The following is a 25,937-nucleotide window of genomic DNA, read 5'->3' as shown; positions in this document are numbered from 1 at the left end:
GCCTGTTCTTCTATGTGCTTTAAAATTTTATCCTCGAGGATGCTTTCCATTAATTTGCCTGGAACAGACGTAAAGCTAACTGGCCTGTAATTTCCCGGATCACCTCTGGATCCCTTTTTGGAAATTGGTGTTACTGGATGATATCCGGCCCTTGCAATTTGTTAGTTTTCAGTTTTTAAAGACAGTTTAGAACATCAACTCCTGTCACTTCTATCTGACTCAGTTCTTTATCCTCCATCCCCCAAAAGCCTGGTTCAGGAAAAGGTATGTGCTCAGTATCCTCTGCTGTGAAGACAGACACAAATAACTCATTGAGCTTCTCTGTGACCTCCATATCCTCCTTAATAATCCCTTTCACTCCCTCATTGTCTAATGGTCCAACCACCTCCCTGGCAGGTTTCCTGCATCTGATGTATTTAAAGAAGTTTTTGTTGTTTCCCTTGATGCTTTTAGCTAAATGTTCCTCAAACTCTCCTTTTGCCTCCCTTATGGTCACCTCGCATTTCTTTTGTCAGAGTTTGTGATCCTTTCTGTTCTCCTCATTTGGGCAGGCCTTCCAATTTCGGAAGGAAGTCTTCTTCCCTTTTATGGCTTCCTTGACGGTACCTGTTAGCCATGCTGGCATCCTCCTGGACTTAGTGGTACCTTTCCTCTTTTTTGTTATACAATCTAACTGGGCTTCTAGTATTGTGGTTTTGAGTAAACTCCATGCATTATGGAGCGAAGTGACTCTCCTGATTTTCCCTTTCAGCTTTCTTTTCAACATACTCCTCATTTTGGAGAACTTTCCTCTTCTGAAATTCAATGTGTCTGTGTTAGACTTCTTTGGTAATTCTCTCCCCACATGTATGCTGAATTTGATTGCACTATGGTCACTGTTCCCTAAAGGGTTGATGACACTGACATCCCGCACCATGTCCTGGATGCCACTCAGGATTAAGTCCAAGGTTGCCTTCTCTCTGGTTCTTCTAGGGCATAGTCATTCAGCGTATCTAGAAATTTGACCTCTCTATCATTACCTGACTGTGAATTTACCCAATCTATGTGTGGGTAATTGAAGTCACCCATTATTACAGCCCTACCTCTCCTTGATGCCTCCCTGATTTCCTCCTGCAACTCCCGTTCACTGTCAGAGTTTTGATCCAGAGGGCGATGGCACGTCCCCAGCAGCACATTTCCTTTCAGGCCTTGTATTGTCACCCACAGGATTTCTGTGGAGGACTCCGGTCCACCTATGTTTTCTACCTCGTTAGATTCTACCCTTTCTTTAATATACAGTGGTACTCCTCCTTCAAGGCATCCCTCCCTGTCCTTTCTATAGAGTTTATTTCCAGGGATAACAGTGTCCCACTGGTTCTCACTGTCCCACCATGTTTCTATTATGTCCACTATATCTATTTCTGCATTAGCAACCAAACACTCCAGCTCACCCATCTTGGCTTGGAAGCTTCTGGCATTGTCATATAAGCACCTATACGCTGAATCTCTTCCCTGGTATCTGCTATCTTTCTTTTGACTCTTTGACCTGCTGGCACAGGCTCCTGTCTGCTCTTTATGTGGTTCTGCTCTGTCCCCTTCTGTTTTATATGAATCCTCTGCACCCTTACACTTTAAAGGATGGCTTTTGCCAAATGGGATACTGCCCAGCTCCCATCAGCTGTTCCCCAGGTGTCATTTTAAAAGCTGCTCTGCAACCTTTTTTATTTTAAGCGCCAGCAGTCTGGTTCCATCTTGGTTCAAGTGCAGCCCATCCCTTTTGTACAGGCCTTGGTTCCCCACAAATGTATCCCAGTGTCTAACAAATCTAAACCCCTCTTCCCGGCACCAACGTCTCATCCACGCAATGAAACCCCTCAGCTCTGCCTGTCTCACTGTACCTGCGCATGGAACAGGTAGCATTTATGAGAATGCTACCTTGGGGGTCCTGGACTTCAATACGTTACCTATCAGCCTAAATTTGGCTTCCAGGACCTCCCGACTACATTTCCCCACATCGTTGGTACCGATGTGCACCACGACAGCAGTCTCTTCCCCAGCACTGCTTAACAGCCTATCTAGACGCTGCATGATGTCTGCAACCTTTGCACCAGGCAGGCAAGTAACCATGTGGTCAACACACTGGTCACAAACCCATCTCTCTATACCTCTAATGATCGAATTGCCCACTACAAAGTGGTCCCCACCCTCCAGAGGAGTATCCTCTATGCCAGAGGATATAAAGCCAGTGTAATTCTTTTAAAATAGGAGTAATGTGGTCTCTTTGTGTAGCCCTAGATACCAGCCTATCTGCTGCATTCCAGTTGCAGTTTCTGGACTATGTACAAAGGTAGCCCAATATAGAGCACATTGCAGTAGTTGATGTTGTCCATTAGAATGCATTAAAACCTACTGAAAACTGCATCTGCTCCTTTGGTAGACTCTCCCCCTCCCCCCATTTGCACTTTAAAACACCTGAGGCATTCATTTTTTTTTTAGAAAAAAGAAATAGAATTCAATAGGATTTCACTGTTCACTGAATTTCTTGCAGATTTTAAATGGGAAAATGGGAAATTAATCTACAGGATTGTAATATTTTAAGATCAAATTTATTATACAGTTATTGTACAGTTCTGGTCGTAAAATAACTTGTGGCACTCAAAGCCCATGCTAGTGGAAATGTAGTACAAAGTGGAAAACTAATTTCTTAATCACCTAGGTGGGCCAGCTTCCCTCTATTCACTTCATATTCAGCAATAGCAATAGCAATAGCAATAGCACTTACATTTATATACCGCTCTATAGCCGGAGCTCTCTAAGCGGTTTACAATGATGTAGCATATTGCCCCCAACATTCTGGGTACTCATTTTACCGACCTCGGAAGGATGGAAGGCTGAGTCAACCTTGAGCCCCTGGTCAGGATCGAACTTGTAACCTTCTGGTTACAGGGCAGCAGTTTTAACACTGCGCCACCATATTCATGAGTCATTAGGGTTCATAATTTTCCCCATGAAGATTATGCTTTGTGTTGGATTATCAGTTATGATCAGTAGGTGTGGTCTGTTGAATGTGATGACAGAAGGGATTTGAGCAGGTCCTGTCATAAATTTAATTACGGTGACCGCTGCTGCCTCAGTGCCATTTTCCCATATATTCAGAGCAGCCTTGTGAGTAACCTGTGGGAAAATAATATTTTAGTCTCCACTCCATCTCACAGGTGAAAGTAGAAGCACATTTGAAATGACACCACTATTCTCATGTTGCTGTTACAGATTTGTATGTCTTCTACTGGAAAGGAAACTCCTGCCAGGGACTTAGGTTACCCTAACTTCCTATCCAAGGGAGATTATACCCTTTTGGAACAGTTGTCTCAAAAGATTGTTTCGACAAAACTCAGATTCATGGGTGGGCTTTTTCTTTTCCTTTATTACCTAATAAAATATGTAATGTGAACCACCCAGAGAATAATTCATGGAAGACAGGACTACCTATGGCTACTAGTCTTCTATTTCCTGCTTGTGGGCTTCCCAGAGGCATCTGGTGGGCCACTGTGAGATACAGGATGCTGGACTAGATTGGCCTTGGGCCTGACCCAGCAGGGCTGCTATGTTCCTAACCATTTGTTAGAAGGTGACCATATGAAGTATAATAACAATTATTAATAATACTAACATCTATTATAAAACATTTGATAGGCCTGATACAACGCATTACTTTTAAAAACGTATATTAAAAGGATTATATCTGATTATATGAATAATTAAGGCCCATTTAAAATAAAAAGAATACTAACATATATGAGAGGCTTCCTTCTTTCTCTCTCTCCAGATGAGAAAAAGCCATAAAAACAGAACAATAAGTTCAGGGATTCCCAGCAGGGGTACTAGTCCCCCTAGGGGTACTTGAAGCACTCCCAGGGGGTACTTAGGGTCCTCCTGCATCTCCAACCTGCAGCCGCTTTATTTCTTCCCCATCTGAGGATCACCTGCTTGAAGCCTAAATGCCCTTAGTAATGAGTCCACTGTAGAAGGGGAGGGACTCTTCTTTTCTGCTTCTGATTGGTTAGCTACATGCTGAAGCTCAGTGTTCCCCTCTCCTCAGCCTGACTTACAGGCTTCAGAAACACTGAGTACTACCTTTGAAATGTGACCCATTAATTTGAGTCAGACTTCTTATGAGTAACTTAGTGTGGATGTGAGCAAGTGTCTCCCTAGACACAGAGGGCGGGGGGAGAGAGGGAGAGGGGTTACTCCAGTCACTGGTTCACATCCATAAGCTATGTTACTCATAAGCAATCTTACTGGAATTAATAGGCCAAATTTACTTTTTCCATTAATTTCAGTGGCAGATCTCATGTATGCGAGCACACACACACACACACACACACACACACACACACACACACACACACCATCTGTATGAGTGGAAAGTCTGTAACAGAAGGGGCGCACTTCTTTTTCTTTTTCTTTTTCTTCTCCTCCTTCTTCTTGAAAAAAAAGGTCAGGAATCCCTGCAACTATTTCAAACGGTCACAGCTAGGAGTGTGCATAAACCGGTTCGGGGGTCTATTCAAGCCAGTTCGGAGGTGGGGAGGGGGTTGCTTTAAGGCACAGGGAGGGTGTCCTCACCTCCCCTGTCACGTTTCCCCGCCGGCACTGGTGTCAAAATAGTTGTTGTGGGGTGGCTGTATACTCGCTTGCTGCCCTGGTCAGCATAATACGGGAAGTGGCCGGCGCGTGTGTATGACACACTAGGGCACACTTGGCACCCCATAATTGTTTTTTACTAACTTGTAATTTTAAAATGTTGCTTGGATTTGGGACCGATGGGGCCAGATAAGCTGTCCCTCTACCATTTTTTGGTGCATTCCACCTTAACTTTTAGGCTGGCTACAAGCCTGTTGCCTTTAGTCTTTCAGTGACAGATAGTCCTTGGTTAGCATACTGCATTTGTACTTTGGGCTTAAGATGACTAGCACTGGATTTGAGGCTCCCACCTTTTCACCCCCAGACGTGGGTTGTTTGATCTGTCAGCCTGTCATGCATTTGCTGACACATTAAAGTTCCACACCAACTCCTACTAGATTTGACTTCTGGTGTTCATTCTCTCTTAGCTTCTTGAAACTCTTCCAAGGTTCTGGGCATCTTTGCTTCTTGAGTTTTGGAATTTCCCTTTTCCAGGTGATTTCCATCCCCCAGCATCCGTTTCTTAAGGACTCTTCTGTTTGGGGTGGATATTGTTCATCTGCCCAAAGAGGGGTCCAATCAGAGCCCACTGGATGTTATCCAGAGCATTTGTCAGGATAAACTTCAAGAAGGCTAGTGTCTTCCAGGGTAAGGTAAGTAGGAGACAGAGGATGGGATAGGCATCACTTGTATGGTAAAGGGATTTGCTCCAGACTGGCCTCTCAGGGTGATTCAGCTTGGTGGATCAAAGAAAATAAGCCCATTGGGGCATGGCTGCTGCACCCACTCATGGTTGTTATTCTGACAAGCCTCACTTCCTGTGGCTTGGAACCAGAGTGGAATAAAGTGAAATGGGAGGAAGAGGGTGGTGGTTGTCATACCTCCATCTTTTCCCACCTCCATGATAAATCTTATTTATTTAGTTAGTTAGATTTATTTGTCGCCCTACTCCCAAAAGACTCAGAGCGGCTTACAAGCAGTAACATACACAGCAACACAATTTCATTAAAATATATCTTACATAACCTCATAAACCACAACCCCATACAATACTCCATACAATGACATAATATTATGTCATTAGTTTTAGTTATCCACTCAGGAGACTGGCTGCTTAAATCATATGATTGTTGTGAGCATAATCAAAACCATAACCAGGCCAGCTCTTGAGAGGAGAACTAGTAGCAAGCATGACTTGTCCCCTTAGCTAAGCAGGGTCTGCCCTGGTTGCATTTGAATGGGAGACTACATGAGAGCACTGTAAGACATTCCCCTTAGGGGGTGGAGCCGCTCTGGGAAGAGCATCTAGATTCCAAGTTCCCTCTCTGGCAACTCCAAGATAGGGCTGAGAGAGATTCCTGCCTGCAACTTTGGAGAAACCGCTGCCAGTCTGTGTAGACAATACTAAGCTAGATAGACAAAAGATCTGACTCGGTATATGACAGCTTCCTATGTTCCTGTGATCCAGGCAGACAGCTCAGGGCTCTTTGGAGGAAGAGTGGGATATAATTGTAAAAATAAAACAAGAACAGCCCTGCTGGATCAGGCCCGAGTCCTATCTAGTCCAGCATCCTGTTTCACACAGTGGCCTACAGATGCCTCTGGGAAGCCCATAGGCAGGAGATTTGGGCATGCCATATTTCATGCTGTTGCTCCCTTGCAACTAGTATTTGGGCCTAAGAGCCATCCTGCCTCATAGGTTGCTATTGATAGACGTGTCCTCCATGAATTTATCTAAGCTCTTCTTAAAGCTATCCAGGCTGGTGGCTGCCATTACATCTTGTTGCAGAGAAATCCATAGGTTAATTATGTGTTGTGTGAAAACGTACTTCTTTTTGTCAGTCCTAAATGTCTTGGTGGTGGTGGTGGTTGTTGTTGTTGTTATTATTATTATTATTGTTATTATTATTATTAATTCGATTTCTATACCGCCCTTCCAAAAATGGCTCAGGGCGGTTTACAAAGAGAGATAACAAACAAATAAGATGGTTCCCTGTCCCCAAAGGGCTCACATTCTAAAAAGAAACATAAGACACACACCAGCAACAGTCACTGGAAGTACTGTGCTGGGGGTGGATAGGGCCAGTTGCTCTCCCCCTGCTAAATAAAGAGAATCACCACGGTAAAAGGTGCCTCTTTGCCCAGTTAGCAGGGGGATGACCTCTGGTTCTAGTGTTGTGAGAGAGGGAGAAAAATGTCTCTCTAAATCTCTCTTCACACCACACATAATTTTATAGTCAAACCTCAGTCATCTTTTTTCTAAACTAAAAAGCCCTAGGTGTTGTAGTCTTACCTTGTAAGTAAGTGCTCTTTGATCATCTTAGTTGCCTCTTCTGTACGTTCTCCAATTCTGTCATGTTCTTTTGAGGTATAGTGAACAGAACTGTAAACAGTACTCCAAATGTTGCCTCACCATAGATATGTGGGACATTATAATATTATTTTCAATCCCCTTCCAAACGATTCCAAGCAAGGAATTTGCCTTTTTCACAGCTGCTGCACATTGTGTTGACACTTTCAATGACACTTTTAATGACACCATAACCCCAAGATTTCTCTCCTGGTCAATCCCCGACAGCTAAGACATCATCAGCATATATGTGAAGTTAGGGGTTTTCTGCCCTAATATGCATCACAGGCGGAGCAGAGTGGTCTCAATGCATGGATGAGAAGGTGGTGCTGGGAGGAGCGGTTTAGATTTGTTAGGCACTGGGATACATTTTGGGGCAAGCAAAGCCTGTACTAAGGGGATGGGCTCCACTTGAACCAAGATGGAACCAGACTGTTGGCACTGAAAATAAAAAAGGTTGCAGAGCAGCTTTTAACATGATGCCTGGGGGATTGCTGGCAGGAACTGGATGGTATCTGGTTCGGCAAGCAAAATTCACTAAGCTGCAAGGGTGCAAACATTTCAGATAAACCAGCAGGGGTCAGTGTAGAACCAGGAGTAGAGCAGATGGAAACACATGACAGCTGTTCAAAAAGATCAAGTGACAGTAAGGGAGATAGCACACACACCAATGCCAGGTAAGTGTAAATTGGCATTTATATACCAGTGCTAGACCCTCCAAGCAAAGAGGGGTGAGTTGGAGTGTTTGGTTGCTAATGAAAACATATATACCATGGGTATAACCACTCTGAGACCTTGGGTTAGGGTGGTATAAAAATACAATCAATCAATCAATCAATCAATCAATAAAAGAAATCTGGTGGAACAGTGAGAACCAGTGAGATACTGTTATTCCTGGATAAAAGCTCTACAGAAAAGACAGGGAGGGGAAGATTGGGGGTGGAGTAGCACTCTATTTTAAAGAAGGGATAGAATCCAACAAGCTAGAAAACATAGGAGGATCAGAGAGTTTCACGGAGTCATTATGGGTGACAATACAAGGTCTAAAAGAAAATATGTTACTAGGCGTGTGCTTTCACCCTCTGGATCAATGCTGAGAGTGACCTGGAGAAGCAGATCAGAGAAGCATCAAAGAGAGGCAGAGCTGTAATAATGGGTGACTTCAATTACCTTCATGTATACGGGGCAAATTCACGTGGGGATACAGACAGAGAGGCCACTTTTCTAGACATGCTAAATAACTGCACTGTAGAATAGGGATGTGGATGGAACCAACAGGGGTCAGTTTGACAGCAGGGGTGGGATAACTTTAAGGGCAGGGGAGGGTGCATTAACTCCTCCCTCCGAAATCTTGTCTGGTGGGACAGCAGCATACCTCCCTGACACCCTGTCCACTCTCTGGACCAGAAGAAGTAGCTCTCATGTGTGTGCACATTGCGTGCATGCCCAATGTGTGCACACCCAATGTACGTGAGCGCAATGTGCACACACCTGATGTGTGCACATGCGTGAGCTACTTCTGCCTACTTTTGGTCCGAAGAGCGGATGGGGTGGCAGGGAGGTACACTGCCGCCCTGCCATACGGGTTTCCCAGTGAGCACCAGTGGCAGAAAAGTGGAGGGAGGGGATAGTGCACCCTCCCCCGCCATTAAAGTTATCCCACCTCAGCCATCGAACTATTCGAACCGGCCAGTGTTCAGACCTGTTTGGGGGCCTCTGAACAGGTTTATGTACATCGCTACTGTATAACAGTTGGTTGTGGAAGCAACCAGAGCAACCTTGGATTTAATCCTGAGTGGTGCCCAGAACCTGGTGTGAAATGTCAGAGTTGTAGAACCATTGGGGAATAGCAACCATAGTGTATCCAATTCAGCTTATATGTGAGTGGAGCACAACCAACAGATGCGTTGGACTTCAGAAGAGGAAACTTCTACAAAATGAGGGGTTTGGTAAAAAGGAAGCTGAAAGGGAAAGTCAGGAGAGTCATATCCAGAAAGCATGGAAATTATTCAAAACCAGAATAATAGAAGCTCAGTTGGAATTATGCCAAGGAGGAAGAATGGTACCATCAAGTTCAGGAGGACACCAGTGTGGCAAAGAAGTAGTCAGGGAAGCTATAAAAAGGAAGAAGACTTCCTTTAGAAAATTGAAGTCCTGCTCAAATGAAGAGAACAGAAAGGTACACAAACTCTAGCAAAAGAAATGCAAGGAGATGAGGGATGCAAAAAGAGAGTTTATGGAGCATATATCTAGAAGTGTCAAGGGGAATAACAAAAACTAAAGTGTCAAGGAGAATAACAAAAACTTACTTAAATATATCAGAAGCAGAAAAGAGCAGGGAGGTGGTTGGACCCTTAGATGATGTGGGCATGAAAGGGATTATTAAGGAGGATAAGGAGAGTGCAGAGAAGTAGGATGAGTTTTTTGCATCTATCTTCACAACAGAGGATACTAACCACATACCCGCTCCGGAACTGAGTTTCTCAGACTTGGAGGCTGAAGGACTGGGCCAAGTTGAGATTACTAGAAAGGAAGATCTAAACTATCTTGAAAAACTAAACATTAATAAATTGCTAGGGCCAGAGGGAATACACCCAAGTATTCGGAAGGAACTCCAATGTAGAATTGTTGATCTCCTAGGAAAATTATGTAACTTCTCACTATAGTCAGGCTCTGTATCAGAGGACCGAAAAGCAGATAACGTAACTACAATTTTCAAAAAGGGATCCTGGGGGGATTTGGGAAGTTACAGGCTGGTTAGTTTAACTTCTGTGCTGGGTAAATTGATGGAAAGTATACTTAAGGACAAAATTGTTAAACATATAGAAAAACAGGCCTTGATGAAGGGGAACCAGCATGGCTTCTGCTAAGGCAAGTCTTGCCTCACTAATCTTTTGGAGTTTTTTGAGAGTGTCAACAGGCATGTGGATAAAGGTCATCTGGTTGACATTGGACCGGGTCTTATGATCAGAGCGGGGAGGGAGCCCTGGGTGGCTGGATTGGCCGCCCACATGATTGCCGGCTCCAAGACGGAGCCGGCAGGGGCTTGGGAGCTAGGGGGCCACGTGGCCCCTGCAAGCCCCAGTATGCCCTGCGTGAGCGCGCAGGGCATACTGGGGAGACCCCTGAGCCAGGAGGCTGCTTTTAAGCCTCCTGGATGGGGGTCTACTCATGAGTAGGTGTGGTGCAAAGCCACACCATGGCTACTCACGATTAAAAAAACCAGGTTTGGAGAGCACTTGCTCCGCAAACCTGGTTTTGGGGCAGGGGTTCCCGAGAAGGTTACCCGTTCCAGAACCACTGGGCTCGTAGCTGAGCCCAGTGGTTCTGACAATTGGGAAGAATTGGGCTAGGCTTTCCTAGCCCAATTTTTCCCGATCGTGGGAATAGCCCCATTGTATAATTGGACATCCAAAAAGCTTTTGACAAAGTTTCCCATGAAAGGCTCTTGAGTAAACTTAGCAGTCATGGCATAAAAGTATAGGTTCATGTGTGGATTGATAACTGGTTGAAGAACAGGAAATGAAGGGTAGAAATAAATGGACAGTTTTCACAATAGAAGTAAGAAAGAAGTGGGGTAGGGGTGTGCACGGAACCGCCAAACTGCGATCCAGCACTGGGGTGAGGGTTGCTTTAAGAGCGGGAGAAGGTTTACTTACCCCTCCCGCCGCTTTCCCGCTCTGGCACCCATAATTTTAGTATTAATTGGGGCGGCAGGTTACCTTCCTGCCGCCCCTTCCCCGCTTTCGCTATGAAAAGCTCCCAGGAGTCCTCTGCACACGCGCACGTTGTGCACATGCTTCACTTCTCTGTGATGTGTGTGTGCTCGCAGGGGACTCCTGGGAGCTTTTCATAGCAAAAGCGGGGAAGGGGCAGCAGGGAGGTATCCTGCCACCCTAATTACTACTGAAATCATGGGTGCCAGAGTGGGAAAGTGGCAGGAGGGGTAAGTAAACCCTCCCCCGCTCTTAAAGCAACCCCCCCACCTGAACCGAACCGCCCAGGTCCGGACCGGTCCGGAGGCCTTTAGAATGGCCTCCGGACCGGTCCAGGCTCATCCCTAAAGTGGGGTTCCCCAAGGATCTGTACTTGGATCAGTGTTCTTTAACTTGTTCATAAATGGTCTAGAAAGTTGGGATAAGCAGCAAGTGGCCAGATTTGCAGACGACACTAAACTATTTAGGCTAGTAAAATCCAAACCAGATAGTGAGAAGCTCCAAAAGGATCTCTCTGAAGAGGGTGAGTGGGTGACAAAATGACAAATGTTGTTCAGTGTAAGCAAGTGTAAAGTGATGCACACGGAGGCAAAAAACTTCAGCTTCACATATACACTGATGGGGTCTGAGCTGTCAATGACTGACCAGGAAAGATCTTGGGGTCATGGTAAACAGCTTAAAAGTGTCGACTCCGTGCATGGCAGCTGTGTAAAAGGCTAATTCCATGCAAGGGATCATTAGGAATGGAATTGAAAATAAAAATGCTAATATTATAATGTTCTTATATAAATCTATGATGTGGCCACATTTGGAATACTCCATGCAGTTCTGGACATTGTTAAACTGTAAAAGGACATTAAGAAGGACATTGCTGAACTGTAAAAGGTGCAGAAGAAAGCAACCAAGATGATCAGGGGACTAGAGCACCTTCATTACATGGCAAGGCTACAGCATCTGGGGCTCTACTTTGGAAAAGAGGTGACTACGTGGAGTTATGAAAGAGGTGTATAAAATTATGCAGGGAGTAGAGAGAGTGGACAGAGAGAAATTTTTCTCCCTCTCTCACAACACTAGAACCTGGGGTCATTTCATGAAACTAAAGGCCAGGAAATTTAGAACCAACAAAAAGAAGCACTTTTTCATACAGTGCATAATTAATCTATGGAATTTTCTGCCATGGGATGTAGTAATGGTTGCTAGCTTGGATGGCTTTAAAAGGGGCTTAAACAAATTCATGGATGATAGGTCTATCAATGGCTCCTAGTCTGGTGGTTATAGGCCACCTCCAGCCTCAGAGGCAAGATTCCTCTGAATTAGGGATGTGCGAAACGTTTCGGATACAAAACGTTTTGTACCCAAAACAGCCTGTTTCAGGTGACAAAACAAAACACCAATTTTCCAGATCCAAAAGTTTTGTATACAAAACAAAACGTCTGTGTTTTGGCTACAAAACGTTTTGTTGTTTCGGACCTCCATTTTGTGGTGATCTCTGAGCAAGTCTCAATTTTGTGTTTGACATCTCTTTGAATTTCCCACCCTTCCAGCCTTCTGATCAGTGACCTAAATCATGGGCTGACCTGCATTCCCTCCTTGTTCCCCATTGGCTCTTTTGCTTCTTGCCACTCTTTACTGACCCCACATTGGCTAGGGGAAGGGTTGCTAACCCATGGGGTGGGGGTGCTGGGTTCTGTTGTTTCTGTGGTGTTCTGAGTGTAGATTCTCTGGTAGCATATGAGAGTGGATTCTTGTTTTTCACTGAAAATCTCATATACTACCAGAGAATCTACATTGAACACCTCAGAAACACAAAACCCAGTACCCCAAGGGCTTGTGGGTATGGAGGTGGGAAACCCCAGTGCCCCCCAAGTGGAATTATGGGGCTGCTGAAACCTCCATTATTCCCTATGGGAGAAATCTTAAAAGACACGCAAACTGCAACAATTCACAAAAGATCAGCCCTTTGCCCAATGGAGAGGAGAACTGGTCTTGTGGCTGAGCATGACTTGTCTCCATAGCTAAGCAGGATCTGCCCTGGTTGCATCTGAATGGGAGACTTGATGTGTGAGCACTGCAAGATATTCCCCTCAGGGGATGAAGCTCTGGGAAGAGCAGAAGGTTTCAAGTTCTCTCCCTGGCTTCTCCAAGATAGGGCTGAGAGAGATTCCTGTCTGCAACCTTGGAGATGCCGCTGCCAGTCTGTGAAGACAATACTGAGCTAGATAGACCAATGGTCTGACTCAGTATATGGCAGTTTCCTATGTTCCTAATTCTTTTGAGATAATTCTGGAAGTTTCCTTGCCCCCTGTGGGCACTACCACCCACCACACTCCACTCTGGGTCATCCCTTTCCCCTTGATTTGAAGCGATACATTTGCTGGAATCCCCATTATTCCCTATGGGAAAATTCTTAAAGATGTGTAAACTTTAAAAATTCACAAAAAATCAGCCCTTTGCCTAATTTCTTTGAAATGTGGGTGGTAGCTTCCACCCATTGGACACTACCAGCACCACCCACTCTTTTTGCCCTGGTACCCTTTTAAAAAATCCAAATCGATCCAGATTCAGATTCGGAAAATTCGGCTACAAAACAAAACAGGGCTGATTCGGATTCAGCAAATTTGGGTACAAAACAAAACGGGGGTGTTTCGATTCGGATACAAATCGAAACAAGAAAATTCCAAAATGCACACCCCTACTCTGAATACCAGATGCAGGGGAACAACAGCAGGAGAGAGGCAGGCCCACACCTCTTGCCTGCGGGCTTCTCAAAGGCATCTGGTGGGCTTTTTTGCAAGTGTGAAAGGTGAAAGGATAGGATGGCAGAGAATGACTAACTCAGAAGAGAGAGCTGCTCTGGTGTCATGAAGAATGAGCATCTGCCGCTATCTCTGCTGTCCACTGCCACTTGGTGAGTCACACCATTCAACTATAAAGTTTAGTGATCAATGGTGAACAGATGCTCTTTCTTCATTAGTGGAGCTAGGGGCATTGTTGCTATCACTTGTGGCAGGGCTGAAGGTGAAGCTGCAGAGATCTTTTTGTTTGTTTGGTGCCACCATTGTCAATGGTGCCATTTTAGACTTCCAATATAGGGCATAGGTATAGGGCATCTGGGAATACTAAAATGGTGCTGCCAGTAAGGGTGTGGATTTTGTTATGGTTACAAAATGTTTTGTGCCCCAGACACGCCATTTTGGCTGTTTTGTAGCCGAAACAAAACACCCACTGCTCAAAACAGAGAATTTTGTAGCCGAAACAAAACATCGCTGTTTCGGATACAAAACATTTTGTTGTTTCAGCTGTTTAGGAACTCCATTTTGCAATCGCAGGAAGTCCTTCTCATTCTGTATCCATTTAGAGTTTTGACATCTGTTTGAATTTCTGGCCCTTCCAGCCTGCAAACTGGCCAGCGAAAGCAAGGGCTGTTCTGTAGGCAATTGCCTCCTTATTCCTTTTCAGGAAATTTAATTCAGGAAATTGGCCCTCATTGGCAAGTGGGGCAGTGTGCACACTGTGTGGGGCAGTGTGCATTTCATTGTTGTTGTTTCATGCTGTTGTGTGTAGATCAATTGCATTTCTGGGGGGTGGGGATGTGGATGTGCATGACCTTTGGAAATCTGCCTGGTTCTTTGCAAAGCTCTGTTGTTGTTGATGTGTGATGTTGATGTTATTTGGGGTGGATCTGGGGCAGAAAGGGGGCTTTGGGGGCAGAAGTGTGGGTCAGGTGGTAGTGCCCCAATGGGTGCCTGCTGCCACCCAGATGCCAAAGGAATTGGGAAAAGGGCTGATTTTTAAAGAATTTCTCTTTACATGTCTTTGGGGCAAGTTCGGGTTAGAAAGGGGGCCTGAGGGGCAAAACAGTGGGGTGGGTGGGTTGATTCCAAAGGGCTGATTTCTTAGGAATTGTTGAAATTTATGCATCTTTAAGGGTTTTCCCCATAGGGAATAATGGAGGTTTCAGCAGACCCATAACTCCATCTGGGGGGCACCAGGGTGGCCCAGAGCCATGGGGTGCTGGGTTCTGTTGTTTCTGAGGTGTTCGGAGTGTAGATTCTCTGGTAGCATGTGATATTTTCAATGACAAACCATGAATCCACTCTCATATGCTACCAGAGAATCCACACTCAAAAAATCTCAGAAACAAAAGAACTCAGTATCCCATGGGTTAGCAACCCATGAGGGTGGTTGGCACCCTCTGTGTTCTACACCGTCACTCACTCTGGGCCACCCCGGTGCTCCCCAAGTGGAGCTATGGGGCTGCTGAAGCCTCCATCATTCCCTATGGGGAAGAACTTTAAACCCCATTAAATCTTTAAAAATCAGCCTTCTGCTCAATTCCTTTGAAATAATTCTGGGAGCTTCCTTGCCCCCACTGGGCACTACCACCCACCCAACTCTGCTCTGGGCCACACCTTCCACCCTGACGTGAAGCTATACTTTTGCTGAAACCTCCACTATTCGCTATGGGAAAAATTAAGATTTTTCCTTCCACCCATTGGGCACTACCACCCCCCATCCACTAATTTTGCCTTGGGGCCGTGTTTTTAAAATCCAAAACATTTTGGATTCGGATTTTGCAATTTCGAACAAAGAACAAAATTGGGATGTTTCAGATTGGCTGATTTCGAACAAAGAACAAGATGGGGGTGTTTCAGACTCAGGCCAAAAACAAAACTGAAAACAAAACAAAACACACAACCCTAACCCCAACCCTGTGTTCTACACTGTCACCGTCACCCCCACATGCATGATACACTGTTACTATGTCAATACTAAAGAAAAAATGGTTCAATTGCTGCCCTATAAGCTTTATAGGGCTGGGACTTTGCCGGAGTGGGGTGAGGTGGGCAGAGGTCATTGGAGGGAGACCCATTGGAAACCTTTTCTGCATGAGAATACTCATGCTGCCTTCATAAAGTTGGAGCTGCTTCTTCTGATAAGTTTGGTTACCTGAAATTCATCACACTGACTCAACTGACATACAAATACTTAATTGTATTGCTTTTGGACAATGCTTAGAGGGGAATTTGTCAATTATATTAGTAAAAATTCTGATCATGACACATAAAATGGCCAAAAATACTTGATTCAAGGGAGAAATGAGGCAATGTTTTCTACTGATCCCATGCATACTTACTTCAGAAACCGACAGACTGCTTCTTCCAGTAATTCCAGACAGATCAGCATTGCCATTAAAGACATCAGTCACACCCAGTTCCTTCATCAGTTTTTTGAGAGAATAGGATGTAGTAACAGAACATTTTGGAACACGCAGTTCTATATATCTGGTTAACACAAAAAATACCCCAAAACAGACCTTACATGATGGGTAACAGGTAATTTAATACCCAGTAATATATGTTCCATTTGCAGTGTGTGTGCTGCATACAACTTGATATTATACTATTTTTATTCTGCAGTCATGACAGCTTACTTCTGATTTTTTCCTTGGTTTCCTTTCTTTTATCAAGAAACATCTCAGTGGAGATGGGAAAGTGGTTTTTAAATGACCCACAAGATCACAGTTACCCACTGCTACATGAATACATCTAATTCATTGAGAACAGTTTATTATTTATTTGTGATATCTCTGCCGTCGGGTCAGTGTCGACTCCTGGTGACCACAGAGCCTTGTGGTTGTCTTTGGTAGAATACAGGAGGGGGTTACCTTTGTCATCTCCCGCACAGTATGAGATGATGCCTTTCAACATCTCCCTATATTGCTGCTGCCCGATATAGGTGTTTCCCATAGTCTGGGAAACATACCAGTGGGGATTCGAACAGGCAACCTCTGGCTTGCTAATCAAGTCATTTCCCCACTGCACCATTAGGCAGACCCTCTGATATATGCACTAGGGATGTGCAGAACATTCTGAGCTCAGAACATTCTCACTTGAAATAGGCCATTGCAAGTGTTCCATTCCAAAACGGAACACCGGTTGAGCTAGTTGTTCTGATGGAACAAGCCCTTCATTTGAAGGGTGTTCTCTTTAGGAATGGAAATGGGTGTTCTCTTGCAATGGCCTTTTTCAAGTGAGAACATTCCAAGCTCAGAAAGTTCCTCACATCCCTAAAACATTCTTTAAAAATACAGCAAAAATAAAAACAGTTTTAAAAATCTTTTAAACTAAAACCTGAGAAAACAGATGATAAGGGTCTTAAGATCAAGGCAGGTAGAGATGGAGACACTCTTATTTTGACAGGTAGTATCCAAAGTTCTGAGGCAGCCACAGAAAAGGCATGGTCTTGAGTTGCCACCAAATGATCAGGTCGCAACTCTAATCAGACCTCCACAGATGACCTCAATAGGTGGCAGGGTTCTTGAGAGAGAAAGCTCTCTCTTAAGTCCACTGGACCCAGGGATTTATAGGTAATAACCAGCACTTTGTATTTACTCAGAAATATTTTGGCAGCCAGTGTAGTTCTTTTAAGATTGGTGTTGTGTACTTTCTTGGGTTGTCTCTGAGATCAGTCTGACTGCCACATTCTGCACCAATTGTTGTTTCTGGACTATATACAAAGGCAGCGTCACATAGAACACAGTAAGAACTAATCAGCCTACTTACCTTTCACTGTCTTTACAACTGGACTAAATGTGGACTGAATCTCAAATCGAGGTTCACAAGTTAGATCTCTTGCATTTCAAATGTCCATGCATCCACTATCTTGAATCAGGGTGGATGACATTATTACAAACTATACCATTGAGGTGTCCCTGTGTGTCACTCACTACAACTGTATCAAATTTGGTTCAAATGGACACTCCTCAGGTTAGTGTACTTGTGCTTCAAAAGTTCACGCATCCACCATCTTGGATCAAGGTGGATGACATTGCCACAAATGACACAATCGGGACATCTCTATGTGTTCCTACAGCTGTAGCAAATTTGGTTTAAATTGGTTAAGCAGTTCACAAGTTAGCCCACTTGTGCGTCAAATGTTTATGTGTCTGCCATCTTGAATTGGTTGGATGACATCATCACAATCTATGCTGTTGAAGTGTCCCTATGTGTCACTACAGCTGTAGCAAATTTGCTTCAAATCAGTTAAGCAATTCATGTTGCTTAACATGAATTTGCACCTCCACTTGCACCTCCACCTACTTGCACCTCCAAAGTTTATGCGTCTGCCATCTTGAATCAGGGTGGATGACATCATCACAAACTACACCATTGGTACATCTTTATATGTCCCAACAGCTGTAGCAAATTTGGTTCAAATTGGTCAAGCGGTTCACAAGTTAGCCCACTTGCGCCTCAAAAGTGTATGCGCCTGCCATCTTGGATTGGGGTGGATGGCATCATCACAAACTATGCCATTGTGGTGTCCATGTGTGTCACTTACTGAAACTGTATCCAATTTGGTTCAAATGGGTTAGACAGTCCACAAATTAGCCTGCTTGTGCCTTAGATGTTTATGCAGCTGCCATCTTGAACTGGAGTGGATGACATTATCACATACCATGCCATTTGGGCATCCCTATGTGTCCCTACAGCTGTAGCAAATTTGGTTCAAATCAGTTAAGCAGTTCACAAGTTATCCCACTTGTGGCTCAAAGGTTTACATGTCTGCCATCTTGGATTGGGGTAGATGACATCATCACAAACTATGCTGTTGAGGTATCCCTATGTGTCCCTACAACTGTACCTGATTTGGTTCATACTGGTCTAGGCGTTGCGAATTGGTGGTGGCGGACACACACACACACACACACACACACACACACACACACACACACACACACACACAGAATGCCAGGTGATCTCATAAGCTTACTGGAAAGTAGGCTAAGAGAGAGAATTTTGGGTCCAGGAGTGCCATATTTGTTCTTTATGGGGGGAATGTAACCCATCCAGAATAGGTCAATCTAAACTATCTCTCAATCCCCACCCCTCCATCCCAGATCAATACTTCCATCTTATTTGGATTCAACTTTAGTTCACTATTGCTCATCCAGCCCATTCCCGCCTCCAGGCAGACATTTTGGGAAGTTATGCCAGTTCCTGATGAGGTTGAAATGAAGAAATAGATGTGGGTGTTATCAGCTTATTGATAATGCCAAATTATTAATATAAGATTGATATATTATCAATATGCACCATATCTCTTCTGGTCTCTGCAAGCAATTTCATGTAGCTGTTAAAAAGCACTGGAGAGAGTATGGGACATTGCAGAACTCCTTTCAAATGACTCTCACTTTGAAAAGCAATAGTCTACAAGTGTTACCAGTTCACACCAATATAAGCATCAATGCAACTGGCTGAATTTCCCAAGCATCTTTTCCTGTTGGAGACAATCAGCCTGAAGATGTCCATGATTCCTAAAGCATCTTCAGAGCATAAGATGAATAAAAAAATAATACACAAACTTGGAAGTAACTATTGGTGTTATAGTGATGTCCTAAGTGGGAGGGTTCACCACCTCCTGAATTTTATCCAGTAACAGCAATTAACCAGTCACTTGCTAGATTACCTGGCAAATGGCCAGCTCATGTGTGTGGGATTAACACTGTGGTGGGAGTGGTAAGAGACAGAAAGAGAGACAGTCAGGACAGGGCAAGAAGAATGGGAATAAGCTGCATCTAATGCAACCCCTACTGGCCACTACTGCATATTGGAAATATAGGGATTTTAAAAATACATTCTTTGGAGGAGAAATGATTGCAAACAATGGGAGGTATAGATTTAAGAAGAAAATTACACAACAGCTGAGACTCAGTCGTTATTCATCAGAATTTTCTAAACCTTGCTCAGATCATACTCCTTGCAAAGTAGATTTTCCAAACCAAATTTCCTATAAATAGGACCCAAAATGTTGACTTTATAATGCAGAATATTCAGGTTCTGTATAGGCAGAATGCTGAAAAACACCTCTATAAACAGAGGAGACATTTTAAAAAATGCTTTACCTGTATCTAACTTTTGCCATCCATTTAGAAAAAATATTGTTCTCCAAAGACCCCTCCACATCATTCAGCTTCCCATTAGATGGCAGGAGGAACCATGCGGAGGCATGTCCTTTGTAAGGTATTTCCACCACCCAGGAAAATGCATCTTCATCATGGAGAACCTTGTAATATCCTTTTTGGAACATCATGTCAACTTTGACGGTTGTGGTTGCATTTACAAAAAAATCTTCTTCGCTGGTATATTTAGAGTCAAAAGGTATTTTCCAGTAGCCTTAGGAGACAAATGGGCAACTTAGTAGTGTGAATATTAATTTTATATATTATTTATTTATTTACACAGTCAGACAGGTGTTATTGACTGGTTTGTTTTATCCAGACATCGAGTCCTTCCCAAGGACCTAGGATGGCTGAATTTTATTGTCAATGTTGTTGCTGTTGTTATAGATATTGTCGCAGAATGTAGGCTGTTCCCAGTAAAGTTGCATTTTGTAATTGGCTGATGGTGAATTATTTATTATTATTATTATTATTATTATTCCCAAACTGACAAATGTGTATATAATAGCTGTACAGAAAATCACTTGAGTTCAACAAATGACATTGCCAGAAATTAAATGGTTAAGAAACCCAAGTGTAAGGAAACTCTTGAATCCTGTTAGGTATCAAAAAACTATATAAAAAGAGCACTGAGGCACTGAAACCTTTACAGGATGGAGGATCAGAATATCTAAGAAACATTCAGTTCTCTCTAGCTAAAAATCATGATGAAGCATCCAGCACATTCACGATTTTACTCTGCAACCACCACAAAAAATGGAAAATTACTCCAGCACATTTTGCTCTCAAACTGACCAAGCACGAAAGCAAGGGTGGAGCCATCATGGAACAGACGGGTCAGATGCAGAGGGCAAAGCATTTGATGTCAAATGCAGGGGCCATGGCTAGGGTGCCAGGGGCCACTGCTGAAGGGTTGCACCCATGCCACTGCCAGCTTCCTATGTGATTGCACAGTCTGTATTTCAGCTGATGATTTTGCTCAGTTGCCTGCTACATTATTAACTCTGTGCAGAGAGAATTCCATCATTCTGAATGTATAAATTATGAGTGAATGTTTCTACTATAACTATCTATCTATATAATTCACTAAGACATACCCGTGGCTAATCCCATGTGTGGCAGCTCTCACGAGATTTTGCGAATGAGGGGAGGGGGAGAGGAAGGCCAGCGGCCAGCAAAAGTAAGCAGTGCCACCAGGCGGCGAGAGAAATTGCTGCCTGCTGAGAGGAAATGAAGTAGTGGCCAGGTTGGCCACCAGGCAGCAAGTCAAAGTGCCACCCAGTGAGAGGAAGCAGCAGCCAGGCCAGCAGGCAGGGGTGTATCTATGGTGGGGCAGGCAGGGCACATGCCCCGGTCGCCACTTGAAGGGGGGCACCATTTAAATTTTTTTTTAAAAAAGGCCACCGAAAACAAAATGGCCACCGCACATGCTCAAATGGCCTTTGTTAGGCCCTAGGCCATGCCAGGCCTCACAGAGGCCATTTGAGTATGCACGGTGGCCATTTTGTTCTCAGCAGCCTTTAAAAAAAATTTATTTTTAAAAATGGCCACCGCATATGCTCAAATGGCCTCTAGGACCTCCTAGAGGCTAGCGGGGGGAGGGGGAACCTTTGCACACACCCCACGGCCTTTAGGAAGCCCCCCCAAAGGGACTACAGGTAAAGAAATTTTTTTTTAAAAAAATTAATATGTCACTGTACACATATTCAGTTTGGCACTATGTACAGAGAATCAGGGCTTGTGAATACTGAGCTGAAGCTTATGAGCTAGCATTGTACTCATTTGCTCTTACTTTGCTTCTTGTGATAACTGAGTTAAATGTGATGTCTTAATAATATGACTATTAATGGGGAGTTTGTCTTTGAATCAGTGTGAAATCCTTAGTATTAAGGCCCACTGGGAGTTTCTTGCTCTTTCTCTCTCATTTTAACTGTCTTTCTGAAATACTAGAATATATTTCAGGCAGTGACACAATTTACACTGCATATCCTTTAATTATTTTCAGAGTATCTGGGAAAAGTCAAATTCTCCATTTATTTTTAAAACTTATGTTTGGCTACATCCACTGCTAAATAGTTATTGAAATATTAAAAGATTAACAAGCTTGACTTGTATTTTTGAGCTGATATTATGGTAAAGTTATCTGAAAGATGGGTGTCAGATGTTTGGAAAGGGGGTGCAATTTCAGTGCTTGCCCTGGGTGCTATTTTCCCTTGATACACCTCTGCCAGTGGGCCAGCTGCTGAGCGGAAGTGGCAGCTGGGTTTGAAGGGGGAGGGGGAGAACAAACTGGGGCTGAAGCAGGCGAGAACGGGTGAAGGAATGTGGGGGAAAGACAGGGAAAACTAGGGGCGCAGATGCTCTGCACCAGGTCAGTTAGTTTATAATAACTTTTCAACTTACCTTTGAAGAAGATATAGTTCAACATAAGCATTGCAGTGTATTTGGCGAGGTGATCAATAGCATGGGCTATTTTCCCATGTGTTTTTTCTGCCACATACGCATTTATCTGTTTTTTAGTTTCCACAGTATTCCCAAAGTTGACAGAAAAGGCTTTGGCATTGTACCAGGTCTTGGTATCCTCTAAAAATTTAGGCAATATTGTAAATGAGTCATTTATGAACAAGGCATTCCCTATGTTCACCTGTGCTTGTTTATGTGGATGGTTAAGCACGTGGGTGAGCTGTCGAAATCCATCATGTATCTCCTTCTCTTCGATCTCTGATAGATTAAATGCAAGTGCTTTGTTAATCTGATTAAACGTTTCACCTTTAGCACCCAGGGTCAGCAAGGCAAAAATTGTGGAGATGCTCAGGGGAGAAAAGAAAACATTTTTGTCAGTTCCATTTGTAACAATTAGGTTGTACAATCTGTATGCAAAGTCAGTATTACTGGAAGCTATTTTACAATAGTTTGGGATGTCACGGGGGACTTCAAGTGGAAGTTGGTCTCTTTGAGCATGCTGGCAATGGCTGTGATTGTGATATCCTGGAAAATGATCTGAACAATGGAGTTGAGGACCAATCAATAACAACAAGAAGAAGATGAGCTTCATTTCCTAAAAAACAAAACCAGTAGACTACATTAGAGGACTGATGCATTCTTAAACCCTCATTCACAATCCCAGGAATTAAAAGATATTTTAGCCATAATCACACATTATCAACACTCATACTATCTGTGCACAGTATACACAAGAATGGATCTGTATTCAGATACAGTAATTCATATCTTATGTTTAACTTAGGTGTAGCAATATAATTCCTGGCTGAAGTACAGAGGAAGGATGATTCAGTACAGTGAGCCTAACCTTTCCAACTACTTTCCAACTAACTGCACTGATACAGTGGGAAAGTAGCAAATTTTGATCCCTTCCCCTTCTCCAGGAAGCCTATGTGCTGCTCAAAAATATGTACCTGAAGGTTGTGCAGCCCTCAGAAACATATTTTCATGTGGCACACAAAGTTTTGTGCTTCCTTGATGCACAGGGTCAGCTACTTGGGACATTCTTTTAGGCTGTTTTTTCACTATATCAGTGCATCCTTGCTCTGAATGTTAGCCCTATCTGTTTCCTGAATGTCAGTGGACCTGTACACACGTTTCTTTTCAAATGCACACAGGTACAATCATGCACATAAAAACAAGAAATGTGTACAGACATACAAATGCAGGTACAATATAATATCTGAAGAAGGCTTCTGTTGCATCCTGAAATGAAAGTATGATAAGACATTGTTTCCATGGAAGTATTCTTCAACATTCAATATGCAATCACCTTCACAAATTAAAACACTACACAGGCACTTCTGTGCCTGTGTATTATGGATAGAGAAGTAAAACAGCATTCTATCATGTTATTTCAACAAACCACTCAACCTTCTATTAGGGGTGTGCATGAATGGTTAGTTCTGAACTGGTCCACCTTGAACCGGGGCTGGTTCGGAGGTTCAGTTTTGGACTGAACCATGGGTGGTTCAGTCTGTGATCGAACTGAACCAGGCCTGATTTGGGCAAACTGGTTTGGGATGAACAGGGGCATCCCCAAGGTGGTGGCAAGAGGGGGGAAATGCTGCTAACTTACCCCAGTCACTCACAACTGCTCGCCCTCCTGGTTTGGCAAGTGCACTCTCCCCTCCTTTACTGAGCTGCTGGCTTGGTAAAGGAGGGGGGGAGCACACTTGCCACACTGGGATTCCCCTTTACAATTATCCCCCGAAATGGTTTGGCCCAGTTCAATGGTCAAACGAGACTGGACCTGGTTCAGACAGACACGGAAGGCCTCACTTAGCAACTGCTGAGTGGGTGGGCCTTTCCAAATATGGGGAAAAGCCCCGAAAAATCTAAATAGAAGGATGAGTCCAGAGCGCTGGTCAGGAACTACACTCACAGCCACCATCAGAAGAAGAGAAAGCTTTGTTCTGTTTGTTTGTTCTGTCCCAAGAGTTCCCTGAGGAAGTGGCTGTCTGAGGAGGTGCTGGGAGTCATAGCCGGGAGGCTGGAGATGCCAGGAACATCTCTGCCTGTGAGTAATAGGAAATCGGGAGGTGTGAACCAGTTTGGGGGTTCGAAGGTTGGATGGTTCGGTTTGGCGGTTTGATGGTTCGGGGTCGAACCAAACACCCCCGGTTCCATCCGGACCGGAACTGAACACTCCCCCGCTGGGGGGCGTCCTAAAGGCTGCGGGGGTATGTGTCTGAGAAGGTTCCCCATCCCCTCGCCAGCCTCGGTAATCACTGCCATGGCCCATTCAGCCGCACTTTCTTGCCTGTTCAGGCCGCCATATATACCAGCGCTGTGGCCATTTTGCCTGCTGCCGTGCATATGCAAATGGCCTCTGTGAGGCCTGGCATGAATGAAAAACAATCATAACAGCAATTAAATGATAACTTTGCACTTTAAAGTTTCTTTCTTAGCACAAACAGAATTTGCAAAATTACAAAAAAGTTACAGAGAATTGCTCAGACTTGTGTCCAAACTGAGGTTTTTACTTTTGGTGTTCTTGGCTTGTTTAGAGTTCTTTCTTTGCTGTGGCATTAAGATATAGTCTGTTTTTCTCTCTCCTTCTTGAAAGCCTGAAACTAATAAATATAGGCTTAACAAAAAACCAGCCCACAGGAGCTCTCTCTTCTTCAGCAGACCTCGGATCCTCTGAGGAGGATTATTCCCTTCTTACCATACATGGTAGTCTCTATTTAACTTGCAGCCCCTTACTGGACAGTCCTATATCACCTGATCTTCTAACCCTTAAAGAGCAGGGGTTACATAAGCACTTTCAGGTGAGTCCCGTCATTGACTGGGCAAAGTCATTTTGACACTGACTCGTCAGCACACTTTACCTCCACACTTTTAGGGAAACAGTGCAATCCAGCAGGCCCTCCAATATAATGGGGGTAATCTTCATGGAAACCACAAAACTGCAGTGCTTGACCTAACCCAACAATTGGGGTTAGGATTCCTAGCAAAACAATCCACTCTTGTGGTTTGATTGGTGGAACAGCCTGTGTAGGGAGCGTGGCTATTTAAACTTTCTCCCGCATTCGTTGAGAAGTGAAGGGGGGTGTAAAACTTAAATGGTTGCTCTCCCTACTTCTTTATAGACACACAGGGAGGTTTAAAGAAGCTGCCCAAGGGGAAGCGTGGGTGGAGCAGCCTGTGCCTCTTGCTCTGCTTCTTTAAATCTCCCCACATGCCAGCTGAGAAGCAGGGGGAATGGCTTTTAAAAATATATACCAGTTTAGTTAAAGTTGTGCCGTCAAGTCGTTGTTTACTCCTGGTTACCATAGAGCCCTGTGGTTGTTTTTGGTAGGATACAGGAGGGGTTTACCATTGCCTCCTCCTGCGCAGTATGAGATTATGCCTTTCAGCATCTTCTTATATCACTGCTGCTCGATATAGGAGTTTCACATAGTTTGTGAAACATACCAGCAAATATTCAAACGAGCAACCGTTTGCTCCATAGACACATTACTTCCCCGCTCCGCCATTAGGTGGATAGAAGCATGCTGTTGTTGGCCACACAAATGGCGTTGATACATGCACCGACACCATTTGCGTGCTGATGCCATGCGAGGAGTGCTGGGGGAAGCATTCCATCGCCACAGCAGGGCATTTTAAAGGAGACTGCGGCATGGGCTGCCTCTTTCATGGGGATGTGGTTCTTAGAACAGCTCCACGATGGGGCAGCATGGGGTAGGGGTGTGCAAACAGGTTCGAAACTGAATTGGTTTGATGTCAAACCGGTTCA

General features: G+C 44.0%; 1 protein-coding gene across 1 annotated transcript; it reads right to left on the bottom strand.

Moving 5' to 3' along the window:
- Positions 1-2,955: 2,955 nt before the first annotated feature.
- On the bottom strand, positions 2,956-22,748 carry LOC128340316 (alpha-1-antitrypsin-like). The gene is made up of 4 exons (XM_053285289.1): positions 22,097-22,748; positions 19,637-19,907; positions 15,866-16,013; positions 2,956-3,153 (listed from the first exon to the last, which is right to left on the bottom strand). Exons 1-4 carry the CDS (start codon positions 22,746-22,748, stop codon positions 2,956-2,958), a joined length of 1,269 nt encoding a protein of 422 aa, XP_053141264.1.
- Positions 22,749-25,937: the final 3,189 nt, after the last annotated feature.

Source organism: Hemicordylus capensis, chromosome 1, assembly GCF_027244095.1.
Source record: "Hemicordylus capensis ecotype Gifberg chromosome 1, rHemCap1.1.pri, whole genome shotgun sequence".
NCBI lineage: Eukaryota > Metazoa > Chordata > Lepidosauria > Squamata > Cordylidae > Hemicordylus > Hemicordylus capensis.
This window is presented reverse-complemented; position numbering and strand designations above follow the sequence as displayed.

Bases quoted from the DNA above. Each gene is read 5' to 3' on its own strand.
- LOC128340316 (XM_053285289.1), bottom strand. From the start codon at position 22,748: ATGAAGCTCATCTTCTTCTTGTTGTTATTGATTGGTCCTCAACTCCAT. The intron at 19,908-22,096 runs GTAAGTTGAAAA...TTGTCTCCTAAG, and splicing joins GAACTATATCTTCTTCAAAG to GCTACTGGAAAATACCTTTT. The intron at 3,154-15,865 runs GTAAGTATGCAT...ATTTTCCCACAG, and splicing joins GCAGTCTGTCGGTTTCTGAA to GTTACTCACAAGGCTGCTCT.